Source organism: Macaca mulatta, chromosome 11, assembly GCF_049350105.2.
Source record: "Macaca mulatta isolate MMU2019108-1 chromosome 11, T2T-MMU8v2.0, whole genome shotgun sequence".
NCBI classification, from domain to species: domain Eukaryota; kingdom Metazoa; phylum Chordata; class Mammalia; order Primates; family Cercopithecidae; genus Macaca; species Macaca mulatta.
Genome location: NC_133416.1, coordinates 63296766 through 63314692, shown reverse-complemented (window position 1 = coordinate 63314692; position 17927 = coordinate 63296766). Strand labels below are relative to the sequence as shown.

The following is a 17927-nucleotide window of genomic DNA, read 5'->3' as shown; positions in this document are numbered from 1 at the left end:
GGAGGCAAGTCCCTTACCTCCTTTTGTTGTTATTGGCCCTTCGCCCTGCTGAGGTGATGGACAGGCTTAGGCAGTGCTAATAATGGCCTGGTTTTAGCTCCAGTAAACACTCCACAGGCTTCCCCACAAAAGGCCTTACTGGGAGCTTGGGAGGGCGGGGGCCAGATTTAAGGAGCTGGAAGGCTAGGAGAAGACAGCCTGATACGGAATGGAACAGGGATGGCCAGCCTTGGTCCTACCAGGATCTTAGGTAGGACCAATCTAGTAGGAGATTTCCTAATCTCCCAAGAGGTAGCTTGTGTAAGATGGATGAATGGGGCCAGCAGTTTTTAAATGAAGCCCAGACGGCTAGTACAGGGGCTTCCTGCCTCAGCTTTCCTCAACCCCTGCACCATTGACCTTGGACTCTGCCTCAGGGCAGAAATCATCACCACCTCACCTTCTTCCCCTTTACCCTGTTCAGGAAAGAGAGCAGAACCGAACCGAGGGCCCAGAGAGCAAGTTTATTTGGTGAATGCTGACGGCAAACATCATCCAAGAGACAAGATGGGAAAGGTGCTGAGACAAGAGAGCCTAGGGAAACTTCAGGCTAGATACAAAATTCACACAGGGAAAGGCACGGAGTCGGGAGACTGGGAGGGTCCTCAGCCATTCAGCACCATGCGGACGAGCTCTGTGGAAAGGAAAGGTGGAATGAGCCAGGGAACAGGGCTGTGGAGGGGTACACCAAGGGCCAGGGGACTACAAGACTGCAAAGGTAGCATAAGAGGGAACATGCCCACAGCAACCAACCCTGGGGTCAGTTTGCAGAGGAGCCACCTTGAGTCTGACCAGTTCTCCCTGCCCCTAGCTCCCCTCCCACCAGCTGTTAGTGCCCCTCCCCACCCTGAGCAGCAAGAACACAGCAGAGGCAGAAAAGTTCTCAACTACACCTACAGCTACTGTCAGCCACTGGCGGGAGGAGAGGACAAGAGTTTTGGGTTAGGGTACCTCCAAGCTGCCCAGCGAGGGAAGGGGAAAGGACTGTTCAGCTATAGCAGCAGAATGGGGCAGGCAACCCATACCCCTCTATGCCAGCTACCCATGCTCCAGGGCCAGAAGGTCACCCTAAAGCAAGACTGGTATACAGGCTGGTGAGAGTTCCCAGACACCAGCACCCAGGGCCCTATAAGTAAAACCTCAAGGCCCATTCTAGAAGTAAAGAGGTACCTTACCCCCAGGCTGTATTCCTCTATGAGGAATCCCTCCCCTCCCTAGTCAGCTCCATGCAGAAACATGCCAGGAGGAAGTCAGATGGTAGTAGGGTAAGGGCAGGGGATAAAGAGCACAGGTTGAGGAAAAAAGAAACACTGGGGAGATCAACTAGGGGAGAGGCTGGGAGGAGCCGTACCCGCCCCATGGGCCCGTCACCCCGACAGGATATGCCTCACAAACGCTGCAGGAAGGAAGAGACATTCATGGTGAAGACAAGACACAGACATGGGGTGAGGGGTCAGGCGGTGGGGACAGACATTCCATTATTTCACTTCTCATTCCTTCCCACCCTCTACAATACTACTCCTTCCTTTCCTGTTACACCCCCCTGACCTCCCACTCCTGGGCTGGGCTGGGCAGGGCCCTGCACCTTGCCTCCTGGCTCTTTTTGGAGCCCACGTCCAGGGATAGGGAAAGCCCCAAACACTATACTTGACCTGCCCCATGTGGCTGCGAAAGCGCAGTTCACCCCTTACCTTCATAGTTGATACAACCATTGCTGTCCTCGTGCCCTGCCACCAGCATCTCTACTTCTTCCTCTGTCATCTTCTCACCTGCAGGGGGAAAGAGAGCATCTTTGGAATTGGGAGACAAGTGAGGTATTCAGGGTGGCATCTCAGCTCAAGGACAAGGACACAGAACCTTACCCAGTGTGACAAGAACATGCCGGATTTCAGCACCCATGACAGTGCCATTTCCTTCCTTGTCAAACACCCGAAGTCCTTCGACATAATCCTCATAGGTGCCCTGGTCCTTGTTCTTGGCCACTGTCTGCAGCATGGGCAGAAAGTGCTCAAAGTCCAGCACCTTCACGTTCATCTCTGCCATAAAGGAGGTGGAAGTGTCAGGCCAGAGAAGTAACACAAGTTCTCAGGACGGGGGATAATAGAGACCTCAACTGAACAGAGAGATGACTCCCTCCTAAGCAGGGAAATCCATGGGATTTGCTAATCCAGACTTTTGAGTTTGGGGCCTATGAAGATAAAGGGAAGCTCTTAGCTGAAGAACTGTGGGCCCATGACCACACTGAGTTGTTGTTCTTGAGGCCCCTCACCATCACTCTTGGGGTTCCCCAGGACCTTGAGCACCTCGGCGTTGGTAGGGTTCTGGCCCAGGGCCCTCATCACGTCCCCACACTGGCTGTACAGGATCTTGCCATCACCTGTTCGGTCAAACAGCTGGAAGGCCTCCTTGAACTCTGAGGATTCAGATGAATGTCAACACAGGATTTGAGGGTTAACCCAAACCCTACCTCAGAGCCTGCTGCCCATTCAACTTTGATCATGCTGAGGAAACCAGATATCTGCACCAAACTGTACACCGAAGTGTACTTAAGAGGGATCTATTTATCTTCCTCCCAACTCAGGTGTCCTATATAGAGCCTTCCTCCCCCTCTGGCAGCCTGGTAACATCCATTTACACATCCCCCTCTGCCTGCGGCAGACCTGCCAATCTCCACTGCTGCTACTACACTTCTCAGGGCAGGAATTCGCCACCGCCCAGTCTCAGTCCTGTCCTTATAAGGAAGTGAGAGCAGCAGCCTGGGACCAGGGTCATCCCAACCTGCCACTTTGCACCCCTCCAGTACAAAGAGAACTTCCAGAGGGTAGAGCTACAGTCATATCCTTAGCAAACTCCCCTGTCCTGTCCCCATCTGCACAGAATATCAAGTCACTGCTCTACAGTCTTCACAACTGCAAGCTGGGAGGTCAGGGGCAGTTATCACAGGAGGAGAAAAAAGACAGAAGTAGCTGATTAAGGGACAAAGGAGAGCAGGCAGCTTTATACACCCTCCCCAGACCCCACAAACAGCAGGCATTAGGTGACCAAGTTTTTTCACATACCCACACCACCTAAAACTCACCCAGTGCTTGGGACTCAGATCTAGAGTGGAAGGGGAGGGAGGAAGAAAGTGAGAAAAGAAAATGGAGGATCCAAAAGAAGAGAAAATAATCCAGGGGGTAACCTCATAGGGGTGCTAAAGAGATGACAGATTAAGATTAGAGGATAGGTGCTGGGGGGCGGGTGTCCCTCTCCCTAAGGGTGACCTCGGTAGGGATCAGAGATAACCTACCTGCGGTCTGGTCTTCGGTGAAGTCACACTGCTCAGAGAAGAGGGAAGTGGTCAGCATCTGAACGCCAATCCCCCGAGTTTCTATCCCAGCCCCACAAACTCCTGTTTCAGGCTGCAGACTCGCTTCCCCGCAGGATAGGGCCCCAGGCTTTCCAACCCCACCTCCAACCTTTCGGGTCCTCAGGTTCCCTTTGCCTCCTACCCCTGCCTTCTCCTCGCCCCCCCACCCGTCTCTTCCCACCTCTCGCCCCCAATCCTGCCCATCTCCCAGGACCTGGGCCCCACCATCTTGACTGCTCAGCTCTGCGGGACCTTTTCCTGCAGTAATGGCTCCGACTCTCGGCCCAACCCTAGTCTTAGTACGTCCCAATGACGTCACCCTCAGCGGACTCAGCCAATAGGAACCGTGACCTGGGTTTATGCAGATAATTGCTACATTAGTAATGACGTGGGCGGGGCCCGCTGTTCGTTTCTCCAGCCCTACCTGGGCACAGAACCGCTCGGGGATGGGAGTGGGGGGGGCGTGGGGCACAATTAATCTGCGCCTCCCAACAACAGGAACATTAGAGGACTGGAAGAGGAGAGAGCCTTCTTTTCCCGCCCTCTCCTCCTAGCACCCTCCCCGTCTCCCCTTGCTCCCCCAACCATGAAAAAAATAGTCTGAAACGAAGAGAGGAACCCAGTCTTTATTTTGAAACAATAGGTGGCCTCCTGGTGGCTGGAACGTGCTTCCGCCCGCGGGGCCCAGTGTCCGGACCCCACTGGATCTGTGGAAAAAAACGAAAGTTGCCAAGCGCTGGAGCCCGCGCAGCAACCGGACAGCAGAACGAACTCCGCTGCTTTTCTATGCTGGCTGAGAAGCGCGGGAGACTTGCCTCTTAAGGCGCGGTGAAGGGGTGGGAAGGCCCTACCTGTAGCACTCAGACGCTTAGGATGTGTTTCAAGAAGGCTGCAAAGAGAGGAGGCAAGAGGGGCTTCAGAAGCAGGCCTCTGGATAATACATCTGACTCTAGATAATTCAGGGGTGCCCCCACCCACACGCGGCAAGACGCCGGGCTCCCCTCCTCCCCCGGCCCCGCTCCTGCTTTTTTGGCCCCTCACCCTCGTAGTTGATGCAGCCGTTGCTGTCCTCATGTCCTGCCAGAACAGTCTCCACCTCCTCCTCAGTCATCTTCTCTCCTGAATCCCAGACACAACGTCTGAGTCCCTGCTTTCCCTCCTTCACTCACCCAGGCAATGCTTTTTTCCGAGACGTTGTTTCGCTCCTGTCACCCAGGCTGGAGTGCAGTGGAGCAGTCTCGGCTCACTGCAACCTCCGCCTCCCGTGTTTAAGCGATTCTCCTGCCTCAGCCTCCCGAGTAGCTGGGACTACAGGTTCACCGCTAATTTTTTGTATTTCTGGTAGAGATGAGTTTTCACCATGTTGGGCAGGCTGCTCTCAAACTCTTGACCTCAGGTCATACACTTGCTTCAGCCTCCCAAAGTGCTGGGATTACAGGCATGAGCCACTGCCCCTGGCTTTTTCCATATATTTTTGTAAACAATAATATGAACATAACAATTGTAATTTTTTTTTTTTTTTTTAGATAGGGTCTCCCTCTGTCACCCAGCTGGAATGCAGTGACATCATCATGGCTCACTGCAACTTCCACCTCCTGGGCTCCAGTGATTCACATCAGCTTTCGAAGTAGCTGGGACTACAAGTGTACACCACCACGCCTAGCTAATTTTTTTATTTTTTTGTAGAGACATGGTTTTGCCATGTTGCTCAGGCTGGTCTCAAACTCCTGAGCTCAAATGATCTGCCCACTTCTGCCTCCCAAAATGCTGAGATTACAGGTGTGAGCCACCACGCCTGGCCTTGTAATTTTTTTTTTTTTAAATAGAGAATCTCACTATGTTGCCCAGGCTGGTCTCGAACTCCTGGGCTCAAGTGATCCTCCTGCCTTGGCCTCCTGAAGTGCTAGGATTATAGGAGTGAGCCACTGCGCCCGGCCAGGCCATGCTGTTTCTTGTTTTTTGTTTTTTTAAACTGAGTCTTGCTCTATCGCCCAGGCTGGAGTGCAGTGGCACGGTCTCAGCTCACTGCAACCTCCACCTCCCGGGTTAAAGTGATTCTCCTGCCTTAGCCTCCCGAGAAGCTGGAATTACAGGCACCCACCATCATGCCCGGCTAATTTTTGTGTTTTTAGTAGAGATGAGGTTTCACCATGTTGGCCACGCTGGTCTTGGTCTCGAACTCCTGACCTCAAGTGATCTGCCTACCTCGGCTTCCCAAAGTGCTGGGATTACAGGCTTCAGCCACCGTGCCCGGCCTTTTTTTTTTTTTTTGAGACGGAGTCTCGCTTTGTCGCCCAGGCTGGAGTGCAGTGGTGTGATCTTGGCTCACTGCAACCTCAGACTCCCGGGTTCCAGCGATTCTTCTGCCTCAGCCTCCTGGGTAGCTGGGACTATAGGCACGTGCCACCATGCCCACCTAATTTTTGTATTACTAATAGAGACGGGGTTTCACCCTGTTGGCCAGGCTGGTCTTGAACTCCTGGGCTCAGGTGATCCGCCCGCCTTGGCCTCCCAAAATGCTGGGATTAGAGGCGTGAGCCACCGCACCTGGCCAGGCCACACTCTTTAGAGTCTCCCACCCTGACGATTTCTCATAGCCTCAGTTCTCAAGGGAATCTTCCCTAGTCATGGATGCCTCTTGCTTTCCATTTCACCCTAGTACTGGTGAAAGTATTGACTGACAAGGAAACAATTCCAGGAGGTTAAGAGACTTGTACCAGAACACACAACCCACACGTCTCTTCCAAAATGAAAATTCAGATTTCCTGCCTCATCCCTTTTCCTCTGTCCTCTGGAAGGCACTTTAGACTCTGGAAGAGCAAGACCTTCAGATTCTACCCCCACAGCTCTGACCTTCTCAGTCTCCTGCCGACAACCTGCAGGATAGTAATCCTCCTGCTGGCTCTGCTTAACTGGCCAGTCTTTTTTCTGGCCCACCCCATTCCCCTCTCCACTCTAAAGTAGTTCTGGTCCCCCTTGCCTGCCTCACCGAGGGTGGTGAGAACATGTCTGAGCTCTGCTCCCATGACTTTGCCGTCCCCCTCCTTGTCAAACACACGAAGCCCCTCCAAGTAGTCCTCATATGTGCCTTGGTCCCGGTTCTTGGCCACTGCCTGGAGCATGGGCAGGAAAGTTTCAAAGTCCACACGCCGGGACTTCAGCTCTGGAGGTTGGAGAGAGATGAAGGAGAGGTCACTGTAGTATCACATAGGACCCGGCTCCCAACCCTACCACAATGCTTTCATCCTGTTCAGCATTTAGGATATTTTCCTGCTTCTGTGTTTGACAGTTTTTGAAGTCCTGAGATCCACCTCATTCTTTGTTACCAACATTCAACTTTTGAAAACTAAAAACCCAAATTGTTCCAAGGGTCCCCTCACCATCACTCTTGGGGTTCCCCAGGACCTTGAGCACCTCGGCGTTGGTGGGGTTCTGGCCCAGGGCCCTCATCACGTCCCCACACTGGCTGTACAGGATCTTGCCATCCCCTACTCGGTCAAACAGCTCGAAGGCCTCCTTGAACTCTAAGGTATAAGGAAGGGTCAGTGTAGACACTGACTAGGGGTTCCCATCACCCCCAGACAGAAGGGAATTTCAGAAACTATGTGAACAGAACAAGGGAGGAAAAGAGGACTAGTATGGGAGGTTTCAAGGTCGGGACTGGGGTTAGGGGAATAGAAAGAGAATCTGACCAGGGGATTGGGGACTGGACAGTGGGCTTAGACCAGCTTCTCCTCACCCTCCAGCTGGTCCTTGTTAAACTCGATCTGTGGAAGAAAAAAGCAGGTGGGGAGAGATGACAGTTTATTCAGTCCCTCTCCAGCACTCTTCCCAACCAACTGGCAGCCACTTCTGAGGAGGGGCCCAAAGGGACCAGGCTGGAAGCCCAGCCACCTCAGTCCCATTCCCAGCTCTGGGCCTTGGGAGAATCCCAAGAAGAGGAATTACAGTGGGGAGGGTTTCCTGGGAACAGGGTTAATCCCATGCCACCTGTTTCCCTCCCTCCATTGCCCTGAGCCCTGCATCCCTCACATAACTGGGGGCTGAACAAAGGCTAAATTTACCCCTGGCCCCCAGCTGTGATTGTCTAACAAGTCTGTCCTCTTCAGCCTCCCTTCCTGGAGTTCAGAGCTGCAGGCCTTTTGAGTTGAATCACCAGCCAGGGGCAGGCAACAGCTCTTTTCCCTTCACCTTGAAACTGTCCTCAGAACCCAGATGTTCCCCATCTAAGAGTCCCTGCCTCCAGCAGGGGGTAAGTGAGTGTGCATGTGCTGTACACACATGGTTATAGGTTAGAGGGAGAGAACAGCAAAGACAACAGCAGAGTCATAAGCCTGGATGCTTCCAAATGGGGGACTAAGGGAAAGCCCCAATCTCATTCCAGGGTTCATTGATTCCCTACCTTCTAGATACCCCCTAATCCCCTAAGCTGTATCTCACCCTCAAACCACCCCCTCCAATTATCTTCACTTTCCAGAGACTCACCACCACTTTGGAGAGATCGATTGGAGGCTCCTGGGTTTTCTGAGGGGCCTGGGGGACAGCTGGCTCAGCTTTGCTCTTGGCTGGAGGAGCCCCTGCTGCTGCTGCTGGCTTAGCAGCAGGTTTGGAGATGGAGGGCCCTGCTGGTTTCTTCACGGGAACATCCTTCTTGGGAGGCATGATGTCCGGTGGCCAAAGGACAGTGTGCGGATGGGGGCACCCATCTCTGTTTAAATAGCCAGGGAGTCTGGGATGTCAAGGGGCGGGGGCAGGGGCAGGGAGCCAGTTGGCTGTGGCGAGGATGAGGTAGAGGAGAGATATAACCGTCTGCCCTCACTCCCCTGGCCTCCTATGGTTCAGGACTCCTGCCCCAAGGTCTTCTTCCCTCTGTCCCCTCATCCCCAAAGGCTGTCCAGAAAAGAACAATGTTTCCTTTGAGGGTAGGGGAGGAAGCCAGGGACTGCCCAGAATGAGAGGTAGTTAACCTCCAGGGTGAGGATAGGATGCTTGCACTGAGATGGGGGTGGTGAGGCAAAGCAGGTGATCCAGCAGCTTTAGTCTTCTCGAAGGGTGGGGTGAGGGGTAGCAGTCAGGGAGGCTTGTGTGAACTGGAACAAGTTAAAGTGTGGTCTGGGAGCAATGACAAAAACAAGCAGCCCATCTGCCCAGCCCCTCCACTCCTTTCTGACCATGGCTTTGTAAAGAGCAGGGGTAGTTAACCCTACAGTCTAATAATCCCTAATACTTGTAGTTCCTGAGCCCGCACCCAGCCAAGAATTGAAACTATTCACAGTATAAAGGAAGAATAGTCATAGAAACAGGAGTGTGACATCCCTCATTGTCTCCTAGTGCGCAGTGTTGTTTTAGGGGAAGGAGTGGGGGCAAAGATCAGGTTTAACATCTGCTACCCATTCTTCCATGGAAGGAACCTTCTTCCACAAGACCACTGTCATTCAACACAAACAAAAGGTAGGGCGCTTGCTGAACCTGTGGGGACCCTGTGGTGGCACCCGAGAAGGGCGGGCTCTGGGAGAAGGCTTAAATTCCCTAATCCAAGAGGATGTGGGCACTCCTATGGCCTCCATGAGTATTCATCCCACTACCAGGGGTATAATAAAAATCCCGACTCAGGGGCCAGGTCACAAACCTTGCCGGGGGCACTGGGAGAGAGTCCAAGTTGGGGGGTGTTTGGGAGTGGGGAGGGGTTGCGGCCTACTTTTGTTCTGGGGGAAATTAGGAAAGGATTTAGGTAGCATTCTGAGGAAGATAGCAGTGACTCCACTTAGGCCCCGGGGTTGATGCTGGGTCTCCCATTCGCAAAACAGTGTCTGAATCTCATTACTGCAAACTGTCCCATTTTTACAAAATACATCACACACAGACACACACACACACACACACACACACACTCTCACACACCCCACTAAACCTTAAAGAAAGCGGCTCTCCTCAGCCCCCCAAAACTCACCCTGCGGGGTCCGCGTCTGTGGCTGGGGAGGGGGCGGTGCACAGCGCGGCCCCCCAGCCCTGAAGGGTTAATTCCGACGGCCGCGGAGCATGCCGGGAGTCGTAGTCCCCAGTGGGCTCACGGGATACGCCGCGCTCTAGATTGCAGCTGAGGCTAGGGCGGTGGCTTCCGGCCCATGGCGGCGTTTGGTGACTCAGTGTCCTTCCATGTCCCGGAACTGAAAGGCAATGAACAATTTCCAATCCACCCCAACCCTAAAACCCTGCAGGGTCCCTAGGGTATCCCTCCTACTTAGCCCTGGCGGGCTCCTAGTCTCGGGAGGCGGTGGGGGGGGGGGCGGTGGGGAGCGGGGCAGGTGTTTTCCTGGACCTACTGCTGAAAGAACTCCGAACCAGGGGAAAGGTTGAGGCTGCAGCAGGCAGCGTGGAGGTCAGATAGCTGGAAGCACTTACGGCCCCAGGGAGAGCGGCTGCGCTCTTTTTCGCTTCCTCTTGGGTTTGGTGGGAAAAAAAGAGGCCTCAGAGTAGTTTGTTTTTAATGAACTGGTTGCTGAAGTAAATGTTAAAATTTGCAATTAAGCCCAGTCACCTGCCCCAGCCTTCTGATCGAGGTTTCCATCCTGCGGCCGCATATGCGCTATCCTCCCCGGTCTTCATAGGTTCCTGAGCGGAGGGCTGGGCTTTCCAGACCTACTTTCTGAGACACTTATGGTCAGCATTGGAGTTTACTGGTTCCCCTAGGCGTTGATCAGAGGATGGGAACCAGCCCGGCCGGGCCCACCTTCATTCACTGGATCAGTAAATACACTGGCGGTGCACCTGGTGTTGGAGGCTGGGGCTGCACTGGCGTGTGAGGATTCGGTCAGAGCAGAAAACTCGGGCGAGGGCAGGGTGGTGAGGCACAGGTGAACTTTATGGGCAGTAAGTAAGGTTCACTGGTTCGGGAAAGTTTATTGGAAAGGTAGAAATGAATTGTACGACAGAAATAACGATGATAGTAAGTTAGCAACCATTTCTGGAGGCCACCATAGATCTGCTACCGATGAAGGGGTTAAATTATCTCAGAGGGTGCTCAAGTGCATGGGGTTCAGACGAGCCTGCTCATATTTGAATCCTGGTTCTACCAGGTGCTGGTTAGTGGCCCTCAGCAGGTTTAGTTGTCTCTCCTGGGCCTCAGTTCCTCATCTGTAAAATAATGATAATGGTACCTGCCTCATAGGGCTCTTAGGAGGATTCGAAGTGTTATTATTGGTAAAATAGGGCCGGGCTTGGTGGCTCACGCCTGTAGTCCCAGCACTTTGGGAGGTGAGGCAGGCTGGTCACCTGAGGTCAGGAGTTCGAGACCAGCCTGGCCAACATGGTGAAACCCTGTCACTACTAAAAATACAAAAAAACCAAAAAAATAGCCGGGCGAGGTGGCAGGCGCCTGTCACCTCAGCTACTTGGGAGGCTGAGGTAGGAGAATCACTTAAACCCGGGAGGTTGCAGTGAGCCGAGATTCCGCCACTGCACTCCAGCCTGGGTGACAGAGTGAGACTCCATCTCAAAAAAAAAAAAAAAAAAAAAAAAAAAAAACCACAAAGTTTGTAAATTAGAATAGGCCTGGCACAGCGTAAGTGCTGTATAAGTGTTTGTTAAATAACTTTCCTTTAATCTTCCCAAGGCATGAGGTCGCTGATATTTTACCCATTTTTACATCAATGAAGTGAGGACCAATAGGTGTTGTGAAGAGACGGAGAGGAAGAAGGAATACATTTTTAAGTGGTTATGAGACTGGGAAAGGGCCACATTATGGATGCCATTGTGTGGCTTCTATCACTCTTGCAGACATTGGTTTCAAAGATATGGCCCTTGTAATTTTTTTTTCTTTCCTTTTCCCACTTTTGGCATTTTGCCAAGTATGAGTGGTTATGGCATCAGCTGACTTTCTAGCATTTTCTTTTCTTTTTTTCTTTTTTTTTTTTTTGAGGCGGAGTCTTACTGTGGCCCAGGCTGGAGTGCAGTGGTGTGATCTCAGCTCACTGCAAGCTCCGCCTCCTGGGTTCACGCCATTCTCCTGCCTCAGCCTCCCTAGTAGCTGGGACTACAGGCATCCGCCAACACCCGGGCTAATTTTTTTTTTTTTTTTTTTTTTTTTTTGAGACGGAGTCTCACGCTGTTGCCCAGGCTGGAGTGCAGTGGCGCGATCTCGGCTCACTGCAAGCTCCGCCTCCCGGGTTCACGCCATTCTCCTGCCTCAGCCTCCTGAGTAGCTAGGACTACAGGCGCCCGCCACCGTGCCCGGCTAATTTTTTGTATTTTTAGTAGAGACGGGGTTTCACTGTGGTCTTGATCTCCTGACCTTGTGATCCGCCCGCCTCGGCCTCCCAAAGTGCTGGGATTACAGGCTTGAGCCACCGCGCCCGGCCTAATTTTTTTGATATATTTTTAGTAGAGACAGGGTTTCACTGTGTTAGCCAGGATGGCCTCGATCTCCTGACCTTGTGATCCGCCCGCGTCGGCCTCCCAAAGTGCTGGGATTACAGGTGTGAGCCACCATGCCCGCGACTTTCTAGCATTTTCTATAGAGAAGTAGTACAGGGAAAAACCATTAAGACCCTTGGAGAGATTGGAAGGCTATCCTTCATTTTCTGTGCCATCCCTGTCTTGATCATAAATAACATAAACTGGACTAAACGTGGTCTTAACTGGGCATAGGGTGATTATATATGTGAATTATCTGTGAGAAATGCCTGTCTCTCCTATCTTCCTTCCCCACTTAGCATGTGATTTGTATATTCTTATTTTTCTTTGATTTTGTTTTTTTCTAGAAATGAGGTCTCACTGTGTTACCCAGTCTCAAACTCCTGAGCTTAAAGGATCTTCCCATCTCAGGTGCCTCCCAAAGTGCTGGGATTATAGGCATGACCTACCTCGACTAGCCCATATATTCTTAGAGATTGCATTTTGTGGGCAGGGAGGGAGGTAAGTCTGGAGCTTCCTTGCCTTCCCTAGGCATGCCATCCTTCAGGAACCTCCACATGTTCAGCTATCCAAAGTGGCCTGTTAGATTGAAAGAACATGGAAAGCCATTGGGGAGCTGTTCCGCAATGCACAGGTCTATGCACACTTACCCCCAAAGTCCAAGGAAGCTAAGAGGTTGAGGAAGGAGGCTGACAAATCCACTTTCTTTTTTTCTTTTTTTTTTTGAGACAGAGTCTTGCTCTGTCGCCCAGGCTAGAGTGCAGTGGTGTGATCTCAGCTCACTGCAAGCTCCGCCTCCCGGGTTTACGTCATTCTCCTGCCTCAGCCTCCGAGTAGCTGGGATTACAGGTGCCCGCCATCTCACTGGGCTAGTTTTTTTGTATTTTTTAGTAGAGACGGGGTTTCACCGTGTTAGCCAGGATGGTCTCGATCTGCTGACCTTGTGATCCACCTGTCTTGGCCTCCCAAAGTGCTGGGATTACAGGTTTGAGCCACCACGCCCGGCCCAAATCCACTTTCTTAGAAATATTTAATAGGAATTTATGAACAGAAGCCATGTCTGTGCTTGGGTAGTGGTGAGACATGATGGTGGGTCCCCAGGACATTATCCCCTGGGGTAAGTCCTGACCCAGGACTTACCACAGGGAAGGAACCTGGAGGACAATTGAAGTCTACCCTGCGGGGAAAGGCAAGAATACTCAGTAAGGGCAGGGTTTATGATTTTTTTTTTTTTTTTTTTTTTGAGACGGAGTCTTGCTCTGCCGCCCAGGCTGGGGTGCAGTGGCCGGATCTCAGCTCACTGCAAGCTCCGCCTCCCAGGTTTACGCCATTCTCCTGCCTCAGCCTCCCGAGTAGCTGGGACTACAGGCGCCCGCCACCTCACCCGGCTAGTTTTTTGTATTTTTTAGTAGAGACGGGGTTTCACCGTGTTAGCCAGGATGGTCTCGATCTCCTGACCTCGTGATCCGCCCGTCTCGGCCTCCCAAAGTGCTGGGATTACAGGCTTGAGCCACCGCGCCCGGCCAAAAAAATTTTTTTTAAAAGCAGGCCGGGCACAGTGGCTCATTCCTGTAATCCCAACACTTTGGGAGGCCAAGGAAGGTGGATCATCTGAGGTCAGGAGTTTGAGACCAGTGTGACCAACATGGTAAAACCCTGTCTCTACTAAAAATACAAAAATTAGCCCAGCATGGTGGCAGGCACCTGTAATCTCAGCTACTTGGGAGGCTGAGGCATGAGAATCCCAGGAGGTGGAGGTTGCAGTGAACCGAGATTGTGTCACAGCACTCCAGCCTGGGCAACAGAGGGTGACTCCATCTAAAAAAAAAAAAAAAAAGAATGGCCAAGCGCAGTGGCTCATGCCTGTAATCCTAGCACTTTGGGAGGCCAAGGCAGGTGGATCATCTGAGGTCAGGAATTGGAGACCAGCCTGACCAACATGGAGAAACCCTGTCTCTACTAAAAATACAAAATTAGCCAGGCGTGATGGTGCATGCCTGTAATCCCACCTACTCAGGAAGGCTGAGGCAGGAGAATCGCTTGAACCCGGGAGGTGGAAGTTGCAGTGAGCCTCGATCACACCATTGCACTCCAGCCTGGGCAACGAGCGAAATTCTGTACCCCCCTCAAAAAAAAAAAAAAAAAAAAGGTGGAATGGGTGGGAAGTGTTATGTGGAAAAGGCTCCCAGAGAGCACAGTGGAAAAGGTTGAGAGGAAGAGAAGCAGAAGGAGATTAGGGCCCTTTAGCTGCTCTCTTCAAGCGTGTTTATTCAGTATACATTCCTTTTTGTGTTTTGTTTGGGAGACAAGGGTCTTCTCTGTCCTCCAGGCTGGAGTGCAGTGGTGCATTTCAGCTCACTGCAACCTCCACCTCACCTCCTGGGTTCAAGTGATTCTCATGCCTCAGCCTCCCAAGTAGCTGGGATTACAGGTGTGTGCCACCACACCTGGCTAATTTTTTTTTTGTATTGTTAGTAGGGATAAGGTTTTGCCATGTCGGCCAGGCTGGTCTCGAACTCCTGACCTCAGGTGATCCACCTTCCTTGGCCTCCTAAAGTGTTGGGATTACAGGCGTGAGCCATTGTGCCCATCCTTTGTATACATTTCCTTTCCTTTCCCCCCCAGAAACAGGGGCTTGCTCTGTTGACCAGGCTCTGGATACAGTGGCACAATCATAGCTCACTGAAACCTCAGATTCGTGGGCCACCATCCCTGGCTATTTCTTTCTTTCTTTTTTTTTTTTTTTGAGACGGAGTCTTGCTCTGTTGCCCGGGCTGGAGTGCAGTGGCCGGATCTCAGCTCACTGCAAGCTCCGCCTCCCGGGTTCACGCCATTCTCCTGCCTCAGCCTCCCGAGTAGCTGGGACTACAGGCGCCCGCCACCTCGCCTGGCTAGTTTTTTGTATTTTTTAGTAGAGACGGAGTTTCACCATGTTAGCCAGGATGGTCTCAATCTCCTGACCTCGTGATCCGCCCGTCTCAGCCTCCCAAAGTGCTGGGATTACAGGCTTGAGCCACCGTGCCCGGCTGCTATTTCTTATATTTAGTTGTTATAGTTTTGTTTTTTTTTTTTTTTTTTTTGAGACAGACTCTCACTCTTGTCACCCAGGCTGGAGTGCAGTGGTGCAATCCCAGCACCATCACGCCAGGCTAATTTTTTTTTTTTTTTTTTGAGATGGAGTTTTGCTCTGTCGCCCAGACTGGAGTGCAGTGGCACAATCCTGGCTCGCTGCAACCTCTGCCTCCTGAGTTCAAGCAATTCTCCTTCCTCAGCCTCCCGAGTAGCTGGGATTACAGGCATGCACCACCAGCCAATTTTTTGTTGTTGTTGTTGTATTTTTAGTAGAGACTGGGTTTCACCATATTGGCCAGGCTGGTCTCGATCTCCTGACTTTGTGATCCTCCCGCCTCGGCCTCCCAAAGTGTTGGGATTACAGGCATGAGCCACTTTGCCTGGCCAAATTTTTTTGTTTTTTTAATAGAGACGGGGTTTTGCCATGTTGGTCAGGCTCCTGAGCTCAGGTGATCACCAGCCTCGGCCTCCCAAAGTGCTGGGATTACCCTGTCTCTACTAAAAATACAAAAATTAGCCGGGCATGGTGGCAGGTGCCTGTAATCCTAGCTACTCAGGAGGGTGAGGCAGGAAAATTGTTTGAACCCAGGAGGTGGAGGTTGCTGCAAGTTGAGACCACGCCATTGCATTCCAGCCTATGTGAGAAGAGCGAAACTCTCTCAGAAAAAAAAAAAAAAAAAAAAAGGCTGCTGCAGTTCCAGACATAGTATCCTCATACCAATGACCTACACAGAAAGGAAGGGGCAATGAAGGCTTTCTTCTTTAGATACTACAATCCCCAACTGACTTCCTCTAACATCTTGTTAGATGTTAGAAACGACTGGGTCAGGGTCATTTCAAGTTGCAAGGGAAAGTGATTATTCAGCAAAGGGTATCTTGATTAATTTTTGGGGCTGGCATACTGCCACCAGGGACATTCTGGGATTCTGTATGTAGGGAAGAGGGGAAATGGCTGTTGGGTAGACAACTGTGTTGCCACACCTAGTTAACTACAGCATGTCGTTTGGTCCAATAAAAACACATTCCAAGAGGATAGTATTTGCAAACATCAGTGATCGCATAACCATATACAGTCATATCTTTCTCTGGAAAAGGTATGCATTGTGTATGTGTGTCAAAAGTCAGCTGTTTGAGAAATGACAGAAGTATATTTAATTCATGTGATTAATGACCCTTAAAATGTGTTCCATCTTCATATATAAAAGTGCGATTGTGTTTTGTGTTTCATCTTGTATGTATTTTTTTTTTTTTTGGATCTGGTTGTCATCATCTTGCTTTTTTTTCTTTCTTTTTTTGGAGACAAGGTCTCACTCTGTCACCCAGGGCAGAGTAGAGTGGCACGAGCCTAGCTCACTATGACCTTGAACTCCTGGGCTCAAGCGATCCTCCTGCCTCAGACTCCTGAATAGCTGGGACTACAGGTGCATACCACCAAGACTGGCTAATGATTTCTAAGGGTGGGGGTTTTCTGTGGATCCTCTGCCTCGGCCGGCCTCCCTAAGTGTTGGCATTACAGGCATGAGCCATCACACTTAGCCATCATCTTGTATTTAATATGTAGACTAGTACCTCTTCCCTTATATATATATATTGAACTCAAAAAGGTTAGGAAAGAGTAGGGACCCTTCTGGGATGGGAGAATTTGTGCCATGTCCTCTAGTTTCCTGGAAATGTAATTACTTGAAGTGATAAATTAGCTCAAGAATGTTTCTTAAAATCACATATTGCAAAATCCTAGGTTGTATTATCTGAAGCCAGCTAGAACAGCAGGCCTTGGGCTGCATGCCCAGCTAGTATCTAGAATTTTTTTTTTTTTGAGACAGAGTCTTGCTCTGTTGCCCAGGCTGGAGTGCAGTGGCACCATCTCGGCTCACTGCAAGCTCCACTTCCTGGGTTCACGCCATTCTCCTGCCTCAGCTTCCCGAGTAGCTGGGACTACAGGCGCCCGCCACCACGCCCGGCTAAGTTTTTGTCTTTTTAGTAGAGACGGGGTTTCACTGTGTTAGCCAGGATGGTCTCAATCTCCTGACCTCGTGATCTGCCCACCTCAGCCTCCCAAAGTGCTGGGATTACAGGCGTGAGCCACCGCGCCCGGCCAGTATCTAGAAATTTGACAAGAGACCTTAAAAATTAAGTTTCTCTGCTCTGTTTTTGGAGTTTTTCCCCCTATGATTCTAGAGCTGGAGTTGGGGAATGGAGCAAATAAGACCTTCTTGCTCACAGCCAAGGCCTGGGGTCCTCTTACGTTGATGGGAAGGAAGTGGAGATGGCAGAGGAACCAGCAGTGAATACAAAAGGGTCACTGAAAACATAGAGGTTGAGTTTGTGGACGATGTGGAGTTTAAATTCAGTTTTTGCTAATTAAGCAAATTTTGACAACTTGTGGAACTGAGCTTAATCCTTTCCCCTGAGTCTTCCCTCATCTCCCGGTGGGCAGCATCCTGAGGTTTGTATTTTTCCAGAGAAGATGGTAGTCTCCCTGAGGCAGTTATGAAATCCCCACGTTCCTATGCCAGTGACCCTGTCTTCAGCAGTTCACTCTGTCCATCTCTCTCCTTTCAACTGGCAGAACAGATGGAGCACAGCTTCTCTAGCTTGCACTCCAGGAAAGTTCCTGCAAGGAGCAGAGTTCAGAGTGAACAGATGATGGAAATGGGTGTAGCTCCTGTCAGATGGGCCTGAAGCCCTTTTGAATGTACCTGAGCATGCCCTGATGGCACGGAGACACCAGGAGCCTGGGCAGTGGCACAGAGCTCCCAGGTTTACCAGGTTTAGGAATCCCTTCCCTAGAAAGCCCATAGTGGTCAGCAGACAAGTTGGATGGGTAACAGAGTTCATCACTGTGACTGGAAATGAGTCTCACCTGAAATGCAACAGCAGCTACTTTACACAGGTCTCGTGACCATCCTCAACATTCTTGGTGGCTGCAACCTTAGTAGGCTTTGACCATTAATTAAACTGACACGATTCACGAATTGGATAAAGGCTTTTGACAGTTGGAATAAACATCAGATGGGTAGATTGATTCCCTATCCTTAAGGAAAAGAACCACAGC

General features: G+C 51.1%; 2 protein-coding genes across 6 annotated transcripts; both read right to left on the bottom strand.

Annotated features, from left to right (window-relative positions):
- Positions 1–484: 484 nt before the first annotated feature.
- On the bottom strand, positions 485–3659 carry MYL6 (myosin light chain 6). Of its 2 annotated transcripts, NM_001193549.1 has the most exons (7): positions 3614–3659; positions 3329–3356; positions 2309–2452; positions 1902–2075; positions 1731–1808; positions 1391–1435; positions 525–673 (listed from the first exon to the last, which is right to left on the bottom strand). In NM_001193549.1, the coding sequence occupies exons 1-6, from the start codon at positions 3614–3616 to the stop codon at positions 1407–1409; spliced, it is 456 nt and encodes a 151-aa protein (NP_001180478.1). In that variant the 5' UTR covers positions 3617–3659; the 3' UTR covers positions 525–673; positions 1391–1406. The 2 variants fall into 2 exon arrangements, with proteins under 2 accessions (XP_015007435.1, NP_001180478.1); XM_015151949.3 differs by lacking the exon at positions 1391–1435 and having other exon boundaries at positions 485–673.
- Positions 3660–3996: 337 nt separating this feature from the next.
- Positions 3997–9383, bottom strand: MYL6B (myosin light chain 6B). 4 transcript variants are annotated; one of them, XM_077954504.1, is made up of 8 exons: positions 9339–9383; positions 7874–8117; positions 7128–7155; positions 6769–6912; positions 6378–6551; positions 4430–4507; positions 4240–4277; positions 3997–4095 (listed from the first exon to the last, which is right to left on the bottom strand). In XM_077954504.1, exons 2-7 carry the CDS (start codon positions 8048–8050, stop codon positions 4249–4251), a joined length of 630 nt encoding a protein of 209 aa, XP_077810630.1. In that variant the 5' UTR covers positions 8051–8117; positions 9339–9383; the 3' UTR covers positions 3997–4095; positions 4240–4248. The 4 variants fall into 4 exon arrangements, with proteins under 4 accessions (XP_077810630.1, XP_015007468.1, XP_077810628.1 ...); XM_015151982.2 differs by having other exon boundaries at positions 7874–8096; XM_077954502.1 differs by lacking the exons at positions 3997–4095; positions 4240–4277; positions 4430–4507 and having other exon boundaries at positions 5506–6551.
- Between the last annotated feature and the right edge of the window lie 8544 nt (positions 9384–17927).

What these genes read in the sequence shown, in the direction of transcription:
- MYL6 (XM_015151949.3), bottom strand. An exon ending in CACCGAAGACCAGACCGCAG is followed by an intron (nt 2,453 to 3,328) that starts GTAGGTTATCTC and finishes CTGAATCCTCAG; the next exon opens with AGTTCAAGGAGGCCTTCCAG. An exon ending in GCATGTTCTTGTCACACTGG is followed by an intron (nt 1,809 to 1,901) that starts GTAAGGTTCTGT and finishes TTCCCCCTGCAG; the next exon opens with GTGAGAAGATGACAGAGGAA.
- MYL6B (XM_077954502.1), bottom strand. Translation starts at nt 8,050, where the DNA reads ATGCCTCCCAAGAAGGATGTTCCCGTGAAGAAACCAGCAGGGCCCTCC. An exon ending in TCGATCTCTCCAAAGTGGTG is followed by an intron (nt 7,156 to 7,873) that starts GTGAGTCTCTGG and finishes TTTCTTCCACAG; the next exon opens with ATCGAGTTTAACAAGGACCA. An exon ending in GGGGAACCCCAAGAGTGATG is followed by an intron (nt 6,552 to 6,768) that starts GTGAGGGGACCC and finishes TCCAACCTCCAG; the next exon opens with AGCTGAAGTCCCGGCGTGTG.